The following is a 21,536-nucleotide window of genomic DNA, read 5'->3' as shown; positions in this document are numbered from 1 at the left end:
CGTCCCAAGCATGTAAGCCTTTGTTCATCTTCGAAACACAGATTAAAATATTTTTGATGAAATCTGAGAAAAAAAAGATCTTCATTTGTGTTCTGAAGGTGAACGAAAGTCTTGCAGGTTTGAATCAACATGAGGGTGAGTAATTAATGACAGAATTAACATTTTTGGGTGAACTAACCCTTTAAGGACTTTTTCCAGTGAAATGGCAATTTTGTCTGCATTTAATATTCTGAATTTAAATAATCTTGTCCGTTTCGCTCCGGGACATTGAGTCCTCACAGATGGTGACCTGAATCAATCTGAAAATAGAGGGCTATCCCTTTAAATACCTGGACTTTCTGGTTGTTTGTGGTTTTAAAGTGTCCCCTTTCCAAATGTTTAGAATTTCATCTGGTTTCAATACCGTGCATCTAAAATTCTCACGAAGAACACTACACGACTCCCAGTGTCTTCTAAAAATGCTTTATTTAAATTGCATTTTATTTCTTTGTCAAGCTTTTGCCGTAAAATGATGTCCATTTTTATCCGAGTAAAACATTCCAGTAAGAAACTTGCCTGAGCGAGCCCCACAAAAAGCACGAAATTCATCTTTTTATTTGTATCATGCATATCGAAAATGCCAAGAATTGCACCATTTTAGTCACTCATTGTACTGTAAACTTAGAGGAGGGATAGTTGGGAGGGTCTGTCAAGAACATGCCAGGTCATATCCCCAAAATAAACAAAATACATGATATTTTGCAAAGAAAAATTAAGCCTTTCTATGACTATTAAGATGTATTGCATTGTAATATTATTTTCATGACAATTAGCATGTACATTTCAAATTACTGTATTGAATTAATGAGAATTCAATGAGGGGAAAAAAGTTAATAAAAGAGTGAAGACATTAAAGTGGTACGAATTTGGGGAGGGAAAATGTCAGACTGCAAGAGATCTTAATGGCCCCAAAACAGGCTCTTTTTTCTTTTTTATGCAAAATTTAATTTCTTCCTTTTAATTTTCTGGAGAAAAGTGATCTGTAATGTTTTTGTGAGGTCCCTCTCTATAGAGCGGTGGAGGTATGACATCAGAACCCGGAAGACTAATTCACCGCCGGTTCCTTTGAGATTTTCCTGTGGGGTTTTTGATTTATGTGTAAAATAAAGCCTGTGGTAAACATAACTTGACAATATGACGTTTTGTTCTACTACGTACATTACACACCCATATAACGAAACCGTGAATTTTGAAGCAGTTATGTTCATTTTTGAAAACATGCGTTTTTCATAAGTAACTAGATAAGACAGTTTGGGGTGTGTGTGTGTGTGTGTCCAAGTATTGTCAAGTTATGTTTACCACAGGCTTTATTTTACTCATAAATTAAAAACCCCATAGGAAAACCTTGATGGAACCAGACTTCTGGGTTCTGACGTCATACATGTACCACTTTATAGAAGTCGGTGTCTGTATAACTGGAATCATTATCTCTCTGGCAGCTTCTTGAACCCAAGTGTCCTTTTACTGACCAACCAGATCAGTCGCTGATCAGTTAGTACAGCAGTCATCTTCAGAACGTCTTGAAACTGAAGCTAGGCGATGTGTTTGAGCGGTGGGGTCACAGTGAAATCCCGGAGGTGTCTCTGGCTCTGTGTCAGGCGCAGGTTAATAATAAAACGGTTTGAGCCGAGGGCGACGACTGAAAGCAAGAGAGGCCCTTCAACAAAACCATGAATAATTTTGTAGCCAGTGTTTCACTAATGACTTGGAACTGCCTGATAGCTCTGTGCTAATATACTTTGTTTTGGTTCTGTTCACTGCTTGGATCTAAAACTTGATCTGCGCTTTTAAGGTGAATCTTGTGAAAACATTTCCAGGTCATATTTCACCACAAAACAAAAAAACAATTGTGTATTCAAATGCTGTAATGTGAAAAAATTAATTAAAAATACTGTAAATGTACTTTACAAATGTACTATACAATTTAAATAATCGTATGTACATTACAGTAATGAGTGCATTTTTTTTTCTCATTATATTAAGCTACTGGGATAAATTGTCATAATGAATCAAATATGCTTCACATTCTTTATTGACAATGTCATATTTCTTGATTTGAGATATGACCCGGACATGCTCTTGACAAGTTTCCATAAGATTCAATATTTAAGATCAGTTAATGTATTTTTTAGATCTCTGTCACTTTGTGGTCCACGATGACTGAAAAAAGTGAAACATATTTATATAAGCTGCATATTCCATACATGCATTAAGAATGTTATGAATTTGAACAACATGTTCATATAACAGGAGTGCAATGGCAAGATATCTGTGTAGATGTACATATGTGAATGTGTCCACCAAGAAAACCACTTCTGTTCAGTTTTCTTTCTTTTTTTTTTTATGTGAAGGACATTTCTAATGTGAAGGGGGGAAATGTTTACAAGCACCATTTATGTTTTTTGGAAAGTTTAATTTTGTTGAAGCGAGATTATATTTTTCCACTTTAATATGAAAATTTCAATGTGGCCACAACTGTTTATTCCCTTTGGAATTAAGACTTATGGTGCAACAAAGTAAATTTGAACATCCTAGACATTTCATAGCACCACCTCTGTTTGTGTATATATATATATATATACACACACAGTTATTTTCTCTATGATTTGAAATGACCTTGTGAATGTCCCTTTTTAAACCTCTGCTCTTAAAAGGGATGTTTACAGGAAGCATCTGTGTCGGGATTTTTATTATGATACCAAACAAATCGGTTTCACAGCTTGCGCTTTATTTGAGATCAGTTCTTTTGTGAATGTACTGAAACAATGTACAGATAATGTTTCATTTATCCTTATATCTTTAATATTTCTACTTGTTTTGTATATTTAACTGAACTGGGAGTGTATTGGGTTATTAGGTTGGCATGGACCCAAGTATGTGTTTGCTGGAGACCAGCAGGGGGCGCTACTGTAGTGCAGCGATGCTTTCGGCACTGATAAGGAGTTTGTAAATACTGTGAAATATTGTGAAAAACACTGTATAATGTTTTCGCTTCTATTCAACTGTGGGAGGATAATTTAATAATTATTCCAAAAATTTCCATTAAAATGTCAGAGTCGTCAGATCTGTTTGTGTGCATTTGCCTTTGTATAAAAAAAAAAAAAAAAAGTTGCTTTTTCTTTTTTTCTTTGATATGCTAGAATAATCTGTACTGTGCATTAAAAATGCCAAATTTGCCTCTGGTAACCCAAAGTGAATTGCGAGTCTTTTGCACCACACCCGGTCAAACACTTCAGTTTCCTCCTTGAACTTTTGCCTGTCTCCTGTGTGGACGGTGACCTGCATTTTGTCCCGGTAAGCACAGGAAGACTACTATTGAGGATATCCTGAATCAAACAAGCACAATGCAGTTACACACGTGCAGGGAAACATCCTCCGCGCTAATGTGGAGGGACTCGTTTTCTGCAAGTCTCAGTTGTACGAATGAGCTAAAAGCGTATGGAGAGAGAGAAGGAGAAAAAAAAAACAGCTTCCGCAAAGAAAAAATTAAACGTTCTAAACAATCAATATTACAGTGAATTACTTCAGTAGTAATATCAATGTAATCTTCTCTACAATGAATAGCTGAAACACAAGATGGCATTTTAGTAAATAAAGAAGACAGGCAATGATTCGCAAGTCAAATACCAGCGCTAATGTAGGCCTACGTTCTGCTTTGTTACGAGAGTTATGTTTGTCTGTGAAATATTTGATGGAATCAGGATGGAGGGCATCTATGTATGATATAAAGTCACTAAATCCTATAGTTCCTTGAGGATTGTCTGAACTATTGACTACTGAACTTTTAAAGGTAGGGTAGGTAATTTGTTTTATGAACACTGTTATACTGGTTGAAACAGATCCTAATTGCAATCAATAATAGAAGTGGTCTACTGTGGAAGTCTCATGAACAAAATATGTTCATCCAGTGCAATGTTACTGTGTCTGACCTGCCTGTCAACATTTCCATACCTCCGCGCACCTGCTCGCGCAGACATCCCACGTCATCAGTGCGTTGTAGACGAAAACAGCAGTCATCTTTTAGGCCTACAGTTTCTTCTGAACCAGAACACAAGCTCACGTCATAACCATAATTACGAGATGGTAACCCGTGTCAATTTAACGCCTTCTCTCATCTCATGACTCTTTGCAAACATTGATGTGTTTTGAAGGAGGCGTGGCTTTGTAGACTTGCTATTGCTAGCCACTCCGAAATTGCCTACCCTACCTTTAAATAAAAACTGGATAATATTTATGCGATAATGTCCGTCTAACTGTATATTATCACCTACTTGCATATTTGTGACTTAATTTAATCATGAACACTTCACTAATTATTCACTGATTTGCTTAATCATACTGAAACAAATCTCCAAAAAATAAATAAATAAATAAATAATGTAGAACCACAAAAGTAAACATGACATTTTTATTTATGCTTCAAAAACAAACCACAAAACTTGCTTGGAAAAATGCAACGCACAGAAGAAAAAAAACATGTACACCTTTAAATTATACACTTTTATAAACAAAATAAAGTCTATATCTATATTTTACATCCGCTGGTTTTGCAACGTGTCTGGATTGCAATTTTTCCAGTTTTGCCTCTACAGACAAAATACAAACTGTATTTCTTTATCCAGTTTTATACATAATTTCATAATTTCTTTAACATATAAGGTTTAGCATAGCAATCCATTCAGTGGCAAATCCTTTCTAAAAGCTCCTCTTTAAAATATAAAGGTTTTTTTTTTCTTTTCTTTTTTCACAAAATGTTTACATTTCAGCTCAACTGTAAATCGACGAGCGGCCCAATAATACAGGCCCAGTCAAGAGAACTGCGGGAATGGTAACTCAGGTATTTTCTTCAGCACAAACTCACTCTATATACACACACACTAAAATAGAAAAGTAAACCAAATTTTTAAAATGGGAGTTATTTGAAGGGTATTATTCACATGTACTTTCACAAAATGAATAGTAGAAATTATTTGCATATATATACACAAGTGCAAAATTCTACTCTGAAAAAAAAAATTGTTCTATTATGAGTCATGAGGATATGAAAAAATATATTAGATGGAAAAAGTGCATTTCAAGTGATTATTCTGCACTAAAAAAAAAAGAAAAGATTTTGACCTAGGGTAATATTTTAAGTGCAGTACCCAGATTCAAACAGCAGAGGACGCCACCAACCTGAAGAAAGCCTGCAGTCCTTCACTGCCCTCAGACAGAGTCTTAAAGAGGCAGGCTACTTAAATCTCTGTAACAGAACAGCCTATAATCGTCATCTGATAACTACATATAATAAACTGGACAAGGAGTTCGGGAATGTTCCTTCCTTTTTCCAAGTCCACTTGTTTTCTTTTTTGCTCAGCCCTTGAGCTCTGGAAAGTACCTTGGCACAGTCTTAACAGGAACTTTTGCAGGAAACCCCTGATGACATCAATAAGCATTATAAAGTTTTTTCTTTTCTTTTTTTTCTATGGCTAATCATTCAGAGTTCTCCATCTATTGGCTATTTCAAGAAATAGTTCATCCAAAAAATTATATTTTTGTCACTGTTTACTCTAATCTCATTTTCATTTTTGGGTGAACCGTTCCTTCTTATGCATTCTATTATTTGACACTGTATAATCTGTGGAACTTTTTCAAACAAGTCAACCGTGAATATACTTATCTATACCCCTTCTAGAAGAGTCGATTCCCTAGCATTTTCTTATGCACTTTACAGATAACATTTACTTCAGTAGACAATTTTTGCAACACCAGCTCCACAGTGCCTTCAAACGACTCAAGATCTGCAGTCTAACAGCGAATATTGTAGACTGAAAAAGTCTTGCTTTTTCCAAGCTCTGGTCAGTGTGTAAGACCTATCCTGTATGCCTGGCCTACACCACTGGAAAAATCTGAAATATGAATATCTATCCTTTGTTTAACTACTTGTCATCATGTCTGCTGCCTCCCTAACCAACCCTAGAGGACCATGTGACCGATCTGGCAGGTTTGAAACCAGTTTGCAAGGACATCCTCAAAACTGGACTGGAAAACACTGACCTATACCATTTTTTGGACACCATCACGTTGTCCAATTATTTTCTCCATCTCATTCCCCCTCTTGCATTTTCCACCCTCTCTGTCCTCTCATCCTTTCCTCGTTTCATCTCAGTCGGTGAGGACAACCAGCTCTCCCTCACTGCGTTCGCCCGTGTCACTCTCCTCCCCTTCGCTGTAGGGCTGTCGGGGCCGTGCGGCCTCCTGCGTCTCGTCACCTCGGACCTGCGGTGGCTCCAGAGCTCGGGGCAGGTAGTGCTCCAGGAGGGCAGGGTGCAAGGGTAAGGTGGTCATGGACACAGGTGTGGTCGGGTACTGTACTTCACTGGAGGGGTACGGTAGCTGCTGCTCTGATTGGCTGTGGGAAGAAATGTTGACTGTAAGAGGGCGAATCGGGACGACTGACATGTTGAGTGTGTCTGCGGGCATCACCTCGGAGGGTACGTTACTCGTTGCTCCTGTCGTCGACTCTTCATCATGGCCTTGTACTCTCCCACCCGCAGTCGTCTTCCCTCTACAATACAGGTGCGCTTTGGCCGGGGTTTGTATTTGTAGTCTGGGTAACGTTCCAGGTGCTGCCGACTCAATCTGGCCTGCTCTTCATAGTACGGCTGCTTCTCCTGATTGGACATGGACTTCCAACGGGAACCTGAGGAGGCAACAAGCAGGCATGAAAGTAAGGTATTATATAACAGGGGTTTTCAAACTTTTAGGACATGCCGCCCCCTAGGTTTATCTAATTTCACTCACGCCCCCAACGCAAACTTCATTGCTATATTACTTGATGCGTCCGAACATCATTGCTATATTACTTAATATGCTGCATATAGTGTGCAAAACCGTGTCTACAGCTTGCCGCAACAGCTTGAAGATGTCTCCACTGGACACGACAAAGCGACCATTGCAAAAAAGTAGAGCATGCGCTTTGGAGAACTTTAGAAACAGTACGAGGCATCAGTTTACTGTCGGGATTTAGTGTGTTGCATCGTGTCGCTCGCGTCCGGTGTAGAAAGGGTATTAGTTAAACTGAAACATTAAAAATATCAACAGCTTATAGAATTTTGTGTGATGGCTGAGCTTATTTTTCATTCAGTTTTACCATATTACCATCTCTGGTATTAAAGATTTTTACAAGCCACCCATCCATTTTAGTTGTTTTTGCTCAAATTCAGTTGCGCCAAATATGCCGTAACCATAGCAAACGATTAGCTGGGAGAGTAGTTAAATTGCCCACTCTAGTGGATGACTAAAAAATTTGCAAGTAAAAATCTCACATTTACAGCATTTACATGGTCTCTTGCCATCTTCAACACACCAAATATTTATAACAATCTCAATGTTACCTCTTCCAACACAGACCAAAGCTTGAAGTCGTAACATTTAATGGGGGCTCGTCCGGGTTAATTACAAATTATCCCTGTAATTGTGATAATTGCGGTTTGTTTGTTAGTGGCAAATGACGGTACGTTGTTGACGTATTGGTAGTGTACTCATGCGGAGTGTTATTGTAGAGCTCATCTGCTTATATATTATGGACACTAATCCACTAAAAGAATTTGCCTAAGGAGATTGTATGCCTGTATATTTGAATTTATGCACCTGTTAATAATGAATAAAGCTAAAATAGTCAAACCAGTTTATTAGCAGGAAGTGTCAATGTACTTTTGGCTTGGAGCAGGTTTTTCAGTGGTATTTTTGAGAGTCTGTGAGTGTTTAAATTCCACTACGACAAGGAAGAGAGAGATAATTCAGAGTGAAAGTACAAAGGAGTGCAAAGGAGGGGAAAAACAATCAGCGACCTGAAGAATTCACTGACCTAATTCACTACACATTGGGAATGCTTGACTTTGTAAGAATTCGGTTTATTGACTGCATGCGTGCAACGCTGCCTTCAATGACAGTGTGCTGCGGGCTAAAAGGGTAGGAAACTGACAGAAACTTAGGTGTGTACCAGAAAGAGCTTCAGGCCATGTTTGGGAGGAGAAAAAAAAAGCTTGAATCAGGAGGGTCTCAGTTGCGCCACAATGGAATGGAATGCAAGTGTTTTGTGAAAGGAAAGCACTGAGGAAGGCAGAGGTGCAGCAAGGGATGAGGGGGCTGATGTTCTGGGTGTTGTTTTCCTGTCACCCCAGGAGCCAGGTGGCTGTATGTGCCCTGGTGTGACCCCTTTTTTATCCCCCTAAGACCTTCTGTCCTCCTCTCCATTCCATGGGGTAACAGCAAGTTACATGTTCGGAAATATAGATGTGTTTTACAGAGTAACACTTAAACTGCTGACTGTAGGATTAGCTGTGAGCATAAAGAACCCACAGTTCCCATAACCCCCCCAGCCCAACCCAACAATAAACAACTGATCTCAAGAGAAAGATAAAGGAGTAAAAAGAGATGAAATAATAATACAACAATGAAGACAATGTTGTCAGAACAGGTGCTTCAGAATCCACAAAGAGAAAGGATTAGAGACAGTGCAGTCACTAGAGCATTCCTTTCGTTGATGACATTTTTCTTTGACAAGATGACCAAAAAGTTTGAACTTTCACAAGTTCACACTTGCATATAATTAAATAGAGTAAAGGTTATGCGTATTTGGCTTGACATCCTAGGGGACGGCTCCATGCTCAGAATTTGGCCTGAACCCAGAGTACTCCCCCCATCCCAGGTTGGGATAGGAATAGTTAGAAGTGAGGAGATGGGGTGGTGGAGGGATGCTGGAAAACTGTCATGGAACAGAGGTCAATCAGCTGTATATATACACCTCTTACATTGTTAATTGAGTTGATTAACTGAATGCGCTCCTCTTGTGTTAATTAGGTTAATTTTCTGTAAGTGCTCCTCCTGAACATCATTTGATGGACAAAGCTAACACAGTTTGGTTATATTACTATTAACAAATAAAGACATGAATATAACATGAACTGATGATGTGTGGTTATTGGGCAGAGCAAAAGACTGTTTTTTTTGTATCAGTAATTTATGTACATGCAACATGAGAATTTTCAAATATGGCAATATTCTGATAATATTACTACTAGTAAACTATCTAAAGTTTGGTAACAATCATTAGACTATCACTAAAATGAAATTCAAAATGTCTTGTCAAAACGAATGCTTACCAAGGATCTTGCTGATACTGGAGTTGTGCATGTCAGGGAATGCCTGCAGGATACGTCGCCTTTCGTCTTTAGCCCACACCATGAAGGCGTTCATGGGACGTTTGATGTGGCCAGAGGAGGGAGTCCGGGATTCACCATAGCTTCCCACACCAGAGATTGCCATCTGTCCTGTTGGGAACAACAAGATTAAAAAAAAACAATCAGTCTAGACACACAAAACTTCCTTTTGTTTGACTACACGCCCTGCAGCCAAGTGCAATTACACAGGCAGGTGGCATCTGTGTTTGCTGCATGCCAAAGAGGTTTTTATTGTATGAGAAATAGTCATAAATTCACCATTTGTTTATTTGATCAAAAAAATTGCATGATCGACTGATATTTCTTGATTCAAATTTTGCCCACGTACTAGTGACATGCAAAACTATCCAACTATTCTGAGGGTTTCCTGAACGACTAGTCAGCTAACCTGTCTTACCTGCTAGCCATGCATAATTAGATCGGGATGAGGTGATCTGAAATGGACATGCTTCTTAGGGGATGTTTACAAAAGACCAACACGGTTTGCAAGAGAATGGAACGCAATGCAGGGATCTATTTTTTACAGTGCAAGATGCAACACAATAGCCAAAGACATCATGTTGAATGTGTATGGCTGTATCAGGAAAGGAAATTCATTTAAAAAACACTGTCCCATGCGAACTAACCAACAGCTAAAGCACAACAATCAGGCAGCATACTAATTAATGTACCACCGAGAAAAAAAAAAAAAAGAAGAAGAAGAAAATTGAAGTTGACAATGATGGCCCATACGTACCCTCAGAGTCACTGCTGAGGTGGTCCTCATTCGTCCTCAGGCACTGTCCTTCATCCATCCGGTCTCGAGACGCCTCCTTATAAATCAATCAAAATGAAAAGACAGAAAATGTAATGCCTGCTACAGACTGTATGATTTCAGCAATCCTATAAGATCATTACAAATCACTCTGTACGACATGGATCTAATAAACTTGGGTACTGTACGATGATGGCGATGATATTGTAGAGCAAGATGAATCGCACTTTGGCAATTGTGTTTTTTAATGTGCGCTAAAAAAAGAGCAGGAAGCGAAAGAGGACATGGTCATGGCTAGGTAAAGAGGCCAGCTTGGCATGCCAATCTAGCAAATGGAGGTAAATGGTTTTAAGTTTTAGCGCCATGTTACAGTGATCAATACATTGCAGTGATCAAGACGTCGGTCGTAGTAGAAAACACACTGTGAGATGATCATGTTTTTATGTTTTTTTACACTGTCAGAAAATTATCACATTTTGACCGTGCGACAAGACCATGACAATGGCCGTCTATGAACCTCTCACACTGTAAGACTAAGACCACCGTTTAGGAGCCACGACCACAGAAATTGCCACGATTGGTCATCTTTCGTCTGGGACAGCCCAAAATCGTACTATGCGTACAGACCATAAGACTCAAAGGGTCCCAGTGAAATTTATGGTTGTTAAATACAATTTCGAAGCTATATTCTTCTCCCTTTCAAATGGCTTGGCATTGTTGTCAATGTCTACCAGGATATTCAAGAGTATGCAAGACAGTTGTACAAGTGTCAAGCTGTAAAAACAGGTTTAAGTGGAATGATTCAAAACCCAGTTGACAACAAAGGCGAAATCACTGTCAGATCTCCCTGCGGTTAAACTGAACTCAAAAGCAGAAACAAAGTGGTTGTCGAAACAGGTGTCTACGGAGATTTGAGGCTATTTCACAATTGCCACGAACACAAACAAGTGAACACACAAGTTGTGGTAGGACTCTAATAGCAGCTGTTCTTGGCTGAAATGGGAATGTACCCCTTGTTTAACCGATATCATGAACCTCTGTAAACCAATATCCATCGCTGACCCTGACCGTCCCTCTTCTCCTGTAACACAGTGGGTGTTCTGAAAGAGGGCTGTTTCAAGTGCGGGCCATTAATGGATACTTGCCCCGATGTTTCAACCTTGAAGCATGACCAATGGTGACAAACAGCGGGCCCCAGGTGCCGCCCGAGGAACCTTGGAGAACTGGGGTGTGGAGTATGTGAGAGCGTGTTTGTGTGTGTGTGCTAAGACGTTGACTCACCAGCCTTGTGTTGTTGTCCCTCTCACGGTCCCTCTCTCTACCCGTCGGGCCTTGTCCTCCACGCAACAGCTGCTGGGCATCATGAATGGCTTGTGTCACAACATCACCCTCTCCCAAGAAGCCTGAAGAGTGAAAGGGCGAGAGAGAAAGGAAACTTTAGACAAGGTCAAGAGAGATACATTTATCCCTCTGTCTTGTGATGCACAAATAAAGCCCTTGGCTCGGTCTCAAGTATATGATCCGATCCAGGACAAGACCCCAGTCTTGAATCCAAAGGCTTAAGACAAACAGTCACGTCTGAGGTGCTGACACATTCTCAGGGGCTGGTTCGAAGGGGGAACAGGTTTTCTGAACTGCTGACAACTGCCGTTAATACTTGGGATAGAGGCATGTTGGCAGTGGGAACCCTAAGATGGGTCCTTTCTAACAGGGTGCAGAGAGTCATTTTTACTGAATGTGAACCTCAAGGACTGCCCTCTCAAACAATGCCATGAGAGTACAGCAGGAAGACCACAGTGGACATGTCTGACTCATAGGCCCTTTTTACACCTGGTATTAAGATGCGTTTTGTAGTACTAGACGAGGGAGTCACCTGGTATTTTAATCTGTCCATTTTGTACACTTTCAACCACTTCTGTCCTAATTTCTTTGAGGGGAGTGTCTATAGGTGGTAAATGTATGTTTTTTTTTTTTTTTATAAGCTCACGCAATTTACATATGAATTTGTGAGTGTGTGTTAGAAACCAGGAATGGTGAGAGAACATTGTGCTTGGTATGTTTTTTGTCTTCAAACCAAAACCTTTAGCCGACAAAAGTATAAATCCTGTCTGGCTAGCGCTCTTCCCATAATGAGAGTAGGCGTCTTTTGTGGTTGTTCGAACACATTCGACCATATGAACGTTTACACTATGAAAGCAATCCGGTCAAATGCGTTTTCAACTACCTCTGGAAATGGTCGAAAGTGGACAAGCTCAAAAAGTTTTAGACCCTGTTTACACCTGTATTTAGCGTCATCCACTTGTGATCAATCGACCTAGACGCATCTAATACCAGGTGTAAACAGGGCCATAAAGAGGTAGAGATATTTTTGGACACATCTGACAGCACAACATAAATACTAAGCAATTTGTTGTACAACTGTAAAAAAGAAATTTACAGTCTTAATCTACTAAACAGTGCTGCGGGTTGAGAGGAAATTGCAAGATCAATTGGAACAAAACAATCTTTCAAATCAGTTTAAAGCACATAGCGATTATTTCACATGACTTTGGGAACGTGTTGCATTTATTAAAAAGACACCTTTCAACAATTCTTAAATAGAAATTTTAACATTTATTGTACTTTTTGAACTATTAAAATAAACAATTCCCCCGCAAACATTGATTCACTTTAGCAAGTAGATTGTATGAGTATCCTAAATTAATCCACACAGATTATAAAATCAAATCAAACATTTTAAAACTTTCTCCAAGACACAATTTCACAAACCGCGTGAGTGTGCAGCGGTGCTGCGTCTTCTCTCTCTCTGTCTCTCAAAATGGGTTGGACAAGGTAAGCGTCGAAACTAAACTCTCGCGTTTAGGAGTCGGGACATGATGGAATTGTCACTCGCACAATCGGGCTTGCATTGCATCGTAACTAAAGTTTATCATTTACACTTCTTTTTTAAGTCTTATCAGTTTAAACATTCAAGCTGAGAGAGTTTATGGCTTTGGGAGGGGCGGATGTGTGTGCGCGTGTCATTCCGAGCACAAGACAAAATAAGAGTGTTCTTGAAAAACAGAACATGGCAAAATAATCGTTTTTATTCGATTGTACTATTTTGGTGATCGTTGGGAGCGAAATCAAAATTTAATTAATTGCACAGTCCTACATAGCACTGCTTCAAACTCTCAAGCACACTGTAATTTTGGAGACTGGATGTGTTGGTGTGGTGAAGTGTCACATACTTAGGCTGAGGGCAGATCGAGGAGGGCTATGGGGCAGATCTCTGGGTCGGTACCCTGACTGCAAGTGGGCCAGTTCCAGTGCCTGGGGGCTTGGGGTCTTGGGTTTAGCCGTGAGGTTGAGAGGTTGACTGGTGTCCTTGAGCAGAAAGTCAGTGTGAGAGTCATTAATAAATTACTAAAAATAAAACAAAGTGAAAGATGACCTGCAGATCAGCGCTAGATGGTGTACCTGGCGAAAGACTGTACCACTGGACCTTTTGGAGTGTGGATTGGGCAGCAACTGCATGGGATATTCCACTAAAAACAAATAAACAAGTACATTTAAAAGACTGAAACGTAAGGATTTACAAACCTAAATGGTCAGTGGGCACGCGAGAGATCTGCAACCAAATCCGAGCACAACAGGACATGGCCAACTATCAGGTTTCAAGTCAGGTTCAGGTCAATGTTTCTGTTTCACAGGTTCAAAGCAAAGCATCTAAATCTTTCCTAGTTACTATCACTCCAAATGCTCTGTATCCTTAATGACTTCTAAGACATATAGCATTGCAAACTGCTAAGTGTTTATCACCTAAGAACTTCTCTTAATTACCAGCTGGATAAACTCTTTGAGCTCAGATTTGCTTGAGTCCTTGGCCATCAATTTCAAGTTTCTTTACAATGCCAGCTCGATTGTGTCAGGCATGCTGTTAGCCGACTAGCTCATACACTTGTCCTATTGTTCCCTGTTCTTTCCTTCTATGCGAATGGAGTACATGCATACAGGCATCAAAGTTGTGCGTTTACAAGAGTCTTTTAACTGAGCGAGGGCACAGTTCCATAGATTACAGACGTCAATGCAAAGAACCTACTCTGGATTTTACTTGATCAATATGCACTCTAATTCAATGGACAGCCCTGAGCCGTTCTTCAATGAATGTGCAAGGAAATCACTCGGGCAGACCTTTCAATGAGTCTTTCTTTATGAGGTTCTTTCTAAGTGGACCAAAGACATGAGCAAAACCATCAATTCATACAATAACTACTTGTATTACAGAACAGACCTTTAGGCTACCATGCATTAAGAAAAGTTCTTAGAATAAAAAGTTTTTTATTTCCCTTTAGCATAGAATAGCATATTAACTCTTTCAATTCAGCTTGCACTACGCTACATATTAACTGAAACTACAAACCATAGCTGATAAGCTTGCGCTGAAAGGCGCAAGAGCAAACAAGTTTTTCAAATAACCAACAAAGGGTAATATTTGAAGTCAATTATTTAGAGATTTTTGACAGATGCTATTTGATCCATCTGAAGATAACAGATGGCTGAATCCTGTGTCCTAACAGACTCTTATTGTAAAAGCTAACAGTTGCTCAATATGCAAATAGGTAGGTCTTCTATGCCTATATCAGGATGTGCGAACAATTCACTCCATTCGCCGAAGGGACGGAAGTTGAGGAAGTTTTCTTGAGGGTTTGGTGCGGGCCTTACCTGGTTTGCAGGGAATGGGCTGCAGAGGTAAACCCATCTGGGCCTCAGAGGTGACTGGCAACGGCTGGGCGTTGGGGTGAAAGGCGGGGATCATAACATACGGCATGTTTACCTGCTGGTTCAAATGGCACAGAGAACACCTTAAGTCACCTAATATTGTATTTCCACTCTGTCCAAATAATCCATAATAATGGAGCAATTCACCCAAACAGGCAAGTTCTATTTACTCACTGTCGTGTAATGACCTCATTTCAATTTATTTCTTCCTTAAAGTCACTATGAAATCATTGTTATTTTGTACAGAACATTACAGTGTTTAATATAAATGCGTTGCACATCATTATTCTTTGTGCACTCGTAATCTTTAATCAAAAACGTTAACCTTTTTAAATTTTTTAGGTGAAGTATTCCTTTAAGATCATAAGATTCTCCCTAGTCTCTAGTAGTTCATACAGTGAAGTAAACTGCAAGGTTTTGAATCAACCTCACCTGAATTTGCTGCTGCAGTAAATTGATTTTATGTTGCTGCTGTATCAGCTGCTGCTGCTGCTTGGCAATCTAAAACAGAAAATCGGCATTCAGAAACCAAACTAATTCATATATTGCTTTTCCTGACACTGCTTTTTTGCAGTTCCTCTTCAAATGCTCCATCTTTTTCCTTGTCACTTGTTCAACTAAAAGTGTCTCCACACCTGTTCTTGCTGCTGTCTTGCCAACTCCATCTGTTGCTGCTGTTTCTCCAGCAGCAGAGCGGCCATATTCCTCTGCTCTGAATGAGCTCCTAGCAGCTGCTCTCGCAGACCAGAGAGCTGGTTTATCATCAACAACAACTGAAACTCCTTCTCTGCCAGACTCTCTGGGGTTCCTGTAAACACATACGCACAAGCTGATGGTCAGACAAAAGGTGTCAGTGAAAAACAAATGTGAGATGAACCAATCACAATTGAAAAACACACACAATGCTATATGGTTACTCCACTAAATGATTTGCATGACAAAGTGTGTGTACTGTATGTGCAGTATAAACAGATAAATTCACCTTTTAAGTTGACACTGGCCTGAAGACCCTTCCCAAGGAACTTTTCTTTCCAGTCTGAATTCAGAAGCTTTTCAATTGTGGGCATCACTAAAAAAAAAACAAAAAAAAAACAATTCAATATTTTAACTTTTAATAATTTAAAATGAACCCCTAGACAAAATATGTCTGAAAGCATTTAAATGTAATATTTCTATTAAAACGTAGATACAATTTTATTATAGTTCAATATCTATCTATCTATCTATCTATCTATCTATCTATCTATCTATCTATCTATCTATCTATCTATCTATCTATCTATCTATCTATCTATCTATCTATCTATCTATCTATCTATCTATCTATCTATTTCCCAGGGACTGTGAAATATATCATACAAATGAAATCACTGAAAAGCTTCATAGAGCTTGAAACAAAAGAGGAATTAGGAGGATAATCTCAATGTAGACTGCATTAATAGCAATCAGCTCCTAATTGCTGCCAGATACATGCATGAACCACTTAATCAAAATTAAAAGCTAAAAACTTCTTTCATAATCCTCTTTTGCTCTAGAACAACGGCCTTGAAACGTTGGAACACAATGAACACCATGGACCAAGTGCGAATAGGCTAATTAGCCCTCCATGAAGACCTTATTTTTGTAAAGGAACCGTTGCCCTTACCCTCACTGACGTTAGGTTTGCTGTCAGTCTTGTCGTGGGCTCTGCTGCCTCCATCTTGACTGGCAGGAGTGTGTGAACGTAGCAGTTCTTTACTGGGAGGAGAACTCTCCTGAAGAACACAGGAACAAATCCTCACTACAGAAACCTCATATCTTATCATGAAAAAAACATACATACCATTGTCTTGATATCACTAAATCACTAAAAATTCATGAACACATCATCAAACTTCAGGTCATACCAAGGAAGAATGTGCGTTAGGTGGCGCTGACTTCTCAACTGACCAATCACAGATCGGAGAGGATTCCCGGTTGACAACTCTGCCTCCCAATTCGTCGTCTTCAAGCTTGATACCAACACCCACCATGGTCACATTGCTCTTGGCATGGGGATGCAGAGCAGGTGGACTGGGCTCACACATTCTGCAAAAACAAAAAAATTAAATGTCATTCAAAAGAAAGAAAAAGTTTGCCTTTCTAATCTTGCACCAAAACAACTTGCTCTGCCTCAGCTGATGTCATCAAAGTGAGACAGGTGGTTGAAAAGTAAGAGGGCTTGGAGTATCAGATCACCTCCTGATGGATAAAAACTAGTCCCGCCCTATGTTTTCCCATTAAATACTCTGTTTCACTCAATGAACAATACGTCACGTTACAGAAGTAAAATGCATTGCATGGATGCAATTCACATTTCAGCAAGAATTTGGAAACCATGTCAGACTGCATTGCTAACAAGGGTATTCCGGTTTTGTACAGCTACTGTCTGGGAAGAACAGAGAGACCACGGGGGGAAAAAAACAGCTGACTGCTTTGCATAAGGAACAGAAGGGTTTTTGTGGAGCCCAGACACAGGCCGCCCCATTCAAACTCTTTCACCGAAGCCACTTCTTCGGGGTCTCCAGGGCTCAGGAGCCACTCTGTGTCGGGAGAGGATATTTGTGCGCGTTTGTGTTGTGTGTGCACATCCGAGTTGTTCAAATCTGTCAACATACTGTCAGAAAACAGATGCCAGACTACTGTGCCCATCAAGTATCTGGCAGTCTCAAGTAGCACACCAAACCCCTCTGCAATGAAGGACAAGACGAGGAGAGAGACGGAGAGAGTGAAGGAAAGAAAGAGAAGGCAATTTCAAAATTAGCCGCGGTCTATAAACACCTCTCCTCCACCTCCGCTCTGCACGACAAAAGAAACACAAGACAATCCAAAGAAAACAAACACAAGGGAAAATGCATCTCTCCCTTCTTTTTCACTCTCTAGACCTCTGCGCATATATATATATATATATATATATATATATATATATATATATATATATATATATATATTGCCCATTGTTACAGAGAAAGAACAAAGGAAGTTTAAACAATGGGCATGACATGGACAAAAGCAATAGGCTGCAGGAAACACAGCAGGGTAACAATACAAACGGAATGTGCCGATGGTCCGTGACAGAAAAAAAGAAAAAAAAAAGAAAGTGGAACAGTCACTGGGCCGATTCCAGTTCCTCCTGTATTTTTTCATCCACTCTGAAAACACAAAAGCAGCTTGTACGTTTACATTAAGGCGCAAGAGAAAGGTTGAATGCTTAGCTCAAACGTTTTCTGTTAAGCTGAGCAACTTGGTTGAATTGAAAATAATTCAATGGACCAATCTGTTCTTTTGAAGTAGTGATTTGCCAATGTATCATGGAGGAAATTGGCCAAGCCTTGGAAGGTTTGGGCAAAAGGGCGTAGTTTTCTGTTCGTGTATTTGCCTGACCGCAAAGCAAACAAAAGTTTGTGTGTGAAAGTAAAAAACCTTATGAGCTCAATTAAGTTAGATTAACTTTTTATCCGATAAGAAAACATGCACATAAACTATGATGGAAACACATTTACAGTATAAATTCCTTGATGCACATAAAAAAAAAAGATGTGACTTTGCTATGGGACGGCATAACTGGACTAACCAGCGGACCGATTTCAATGCACAGCATCTGAAATGCCGTTTTGGTTGTTCTGTCGTCAAAGTGGTCTGGCATAATTACCTCCCAAAACTGTCTAACACGACTGTGTTCCCAAACAGAAGCATCTGCCTCCGAAAGCAAGATAACTTTATTGCGTTTCGTCTGCGTGCTTTATTATATAGGAAATTATTATATACAGTGGCTTCTCCTGCTGCAGCAACTTCCATTCTTCCTAGTTATATTTAGAACCAGTTTAACAGGATGATTTTATATTCTTCGGCTCACTGGACGGAAATGTTTTATGCAATATTCCAATTTTGCGCACAAGTTCAATTCGCAACTTTGGATGGAAACATAGCTATTGCTCGTCAGCACACTCAGTTAAGGTCGATCTCTTGCTACGAATCACTGTCAGTTGTGAACCGCAAACTTGATACGGTCTTCCCAAATCAGATTTAGATACCAAGGACAAGACCCCCTCCTTTCCCTGGGAACCAAGTGCACTCAAGAAAGATCCTTGTAAAATAACCCGCCACCATTGGTGCATTATAAATAAACACTTGCAAGAAGCCTACACTATTAAAGTTCCTATTGTGACGAGGCTAAAATTATTCCTGTTCCCCGAGTTGAGAAGCACTGATCCACAAACCAGGTGCAGGAAGTGTGAATTTGTCAGCTCCTTCCAAAGTGCACTTGTAGTTCTTGAGATATTCCAGCTATTTGCTTGGAGGGATTTGACTGTCAAAAAATGGCACAGCCTCAAGCTCCAAACGGACTCGTGAAGATTAATGCTAAAGCGAAGCTTCTTCGCGCTTGTCACGCACAAATGTTAAAGAATGTTGCATGGTAAAAACAAAAAAAAGCAACAGTTGGAAGGGTAAATCCTTAACCAGCTAAGCTGAGAATTCACGCAAAATTACATCCTTACTGCACATTTTGTATGAAGTATAGTGATCTTTTTGTAATGTCAATATGTAACTGAATGCACATCTTTAATATTTTATGGAAGCCAATTTGAACTTTAGAGTATAGTGAATAAAAAGGTAATAATTTCTCTTAATTGTGTTTTTCTGACTCACAACTGCAATGTTATGTCTCATAATTTCAACAATCTTTTTGTAAATATAATTAAAGTAAAACAGGCTTCCATGAATATGTCATTAGTTTTGAAAAAAAGAAAAGAAAAGAAAAGAATACAAAAGGACAGCACTGACAGCATTGTTCTTTAATCCCATTTAAAAGGTGAATGTGTCATAACTTGGTAATTGCGATAAGAAATATTTATGACAAGCTCTTATGTCAGCACATGCAAAACAAGCCAGAAAGACTTAACAGTATGATTGATGGTAACTGCCAATGGGTCTTACAAGACTACAAGTTTCGAGTTTGTTCTTACCTGTTTTTCGGATGTGGAGCCATAAGACGTATTTCCAAAGAGCTCTGACAGTCTTTTGTGGTCTAAGATAATATCAGCCTCCAGGTTCTTTGCGTTTGAGCTAAAACACCTCTGAAATGAAATACTTCCCACGGTCCGGAGTGCGCGAGACAAAAGCTTAAGTTGCCTTACAAGTCGTAACGTGTTGCGGCCTCACATTCTGTCCCGCGCTCCTCTCCTCTGATGCAAATACGAGTTTTCTTTGTTGTTTCTAACTCTCCCTTCCCTTATGATGGTACTGAAGTGGTTAATTTCCGCATTGTGACAAGTCAAGCTTCTAAACATTGTCAAAAAAAACAAATAAAACTGTCAGAAGTGCCAAAAACAAGCCTGTGCGCGCAAAGACTTTGTTTTACTGAAATCTAAGCGATCATTAAAGGGAACAGAAGACCCGTAGTGGCAGAACACCAGTTTGAACTTGAAGTCTAACACCCTAAATCATTGCACTTGCCAATTAGGCATGTAACAATTAAACACGTTCTAACTTTACAAGCACCTGTTGTAAACCAGCACTTGACACAACGTGAGAATGCGGCAAACTGCACTGGATGATGGTAGGTTTCCCCTAAGACCAGACAGGTGAACACTTTTGGGTCTTCAGCTAAAAGCAGAAGTGTTTGTAAGCTTTGAGCCCATCAGCAAGCGACGCGAAGCGAAGTCCAATCAGCTGTTGAAATCCAGCAACAGGAACTTCTAAACCCACCTGCCAGTAACTGTACTCTTAGCAAAGATACAAAGCCTTGACCTACGCAAACCGTCTACCAACCTCAAGAGCATGTGGTCAGTTTTCATCGTCTTCGGGTCGTCTCTTGGAAAGCGTTTCACTTGCCAGTGTGGAAACCTGGAGAAGCAACTCATGTTGTTGTGTGGAAGACGGTGGACACCTCTTTAGTAAAACTGCCCAGTGACGTCCCAGGAATTGAGAGGGGAGCTGGCTTCTTTCAGTCTTGATGTCGGATGCGCAAAACTGCGGTCACGAAATGATGCCCTATAGCCAAGGCAAACAGTAGCATTTGCATGACGTTTGCCTCTGTAATAACTTTCCTCTGAGTACTTTACACAGATAGGGATTTGATAACATTGTAAAAGTGAAATTGGAGAGGGGTATCCAGGAATAAACATGGCAGAAAACAAAATCGGACAGATATAGAAAGAACATTTTGTTTGTGTTTCGATTTGACTGCTGATGACATTTACGTTTGTCGTACAAAAAAAACAAATAAAAAAAAAACAGATCCACTAGTTTATTTTAAAAGACTAAATATAGATACAGGAAATGATCAAACAATGCTTTCATTTGGATGAACACAAGACGAACAAATGAGTAAAAACTGCGTAACCTTTCCTGGAAGAACAATAATATCAATGAATTGTTCTTAACAAAAAAAAAAAAATAATAACATTTCACACTATTACTTGTAGGGTGAGCTATACAATGCCTGTACAATTGTTCAAAAACAAGCTTTACATACTCTAAAAGAAACGCCTTAAAACTAATCACGTAGTAATTACAGTAAATAATACATTCATTTAGCATTCAACTCATTGGACAAACATAATATGAATCGTTGCATTTTCCGAAATAACATGAAACGGTAGCGTGCAAAAGCTGAGTGTCTAAAAATCCAAAACAACGACAGTAGTAAACTTGTGGCGAGACCGTAGTCAAAACCACTTGGCCACGACATTCGCGGACTCGAACATGAAAGACATGCAAAATGTGTTTTCATTAAT

General features: G+C 39.5%; 1 protein-coding gene across 4 annotated transcripts in view; it reads right to left on the bottom strand.

Moving 5' to 3' along the window:
* Positions 1-4,694: 4,694 nt before the first annotated feature.
* The window catches only part of sox13 (SRY-box transcription factor 13), a 28,084-nt gene continuing 11,242 nt past the window's right edge, over positions 4,695-21,536 (bottom strand). For 2 of the 4 annotated variants that reach the window (XM_084394445.1, XM_084394446.1), the window contains exons 2-14: positions 16,665-16,845; positions 16,424-16,532; positions 15,761-15,847; positions 15,414-15,586; positions 15,211-15,279; positions 14,722-14,836; positions 13,477-13,544; positions 13,248-13,383; positions 11,299-11,420; positions 10,000-10,075; positions 9,186-9,353; positions 6,505-6,721; positions 4,695-6,430 (exon numbers count right to left, since the gene is read on the bottom strand). In XM_084394445.1, coding sequence (XP_084250571.1) covers positions 6,184-6,430; positions 6,505-6,721; positions 9,186-9,353; positions 10,000-10,075; positions 11,299-11,420; positions 13,248-13,383; positions 13,477-13,544; positions 14,722-14,836; positions 15,211-15,279; positions 15,414-15,586; positions 15,761-15,847; positions 16,424-16,532; positions 16,665-16,844 — 1,767 coding nt within the window. In that variant the 5' untranslated portion in view covers position 16,845 and the 3' untranslated portion in view covers positions 4,695-6,183. The remainder of the gene's footprint in view (positions 6,431-6,504; positions 6,722-9,185; positions 9,354-9,999; positions 10,076-11,298; positions 11,421-13,247; positions 13,384-13,476; positions 13,545-14,721; positions 14,837-15,210; positions 15,280-15,413; positions 15,587-15,760; positions 15,848-16,423; positions 16,533-16,664; positions 16,846-21,536) is intronic. The other 2 variants (XM_084394447.1, XM_084394448.1) reach the window with 1 other exon arrangement.

Source organism: Rutilus rutilus, assembly GCF_951802725.1.
Source record: "Rutilus rutilus genome assembly, chromosome: 22".
Classification (NCBI taxonomy): Eukaryota; Metazoa; Chordata; class Actinopteri; order Cypriniformes; family Leuciscidae; genus Rutilus; species Rutilus rutilus.
Note: the sequence above shows the minus strand (reverse complement) of the source record. Positions and strands in the feature narration are given on the sequence as shown.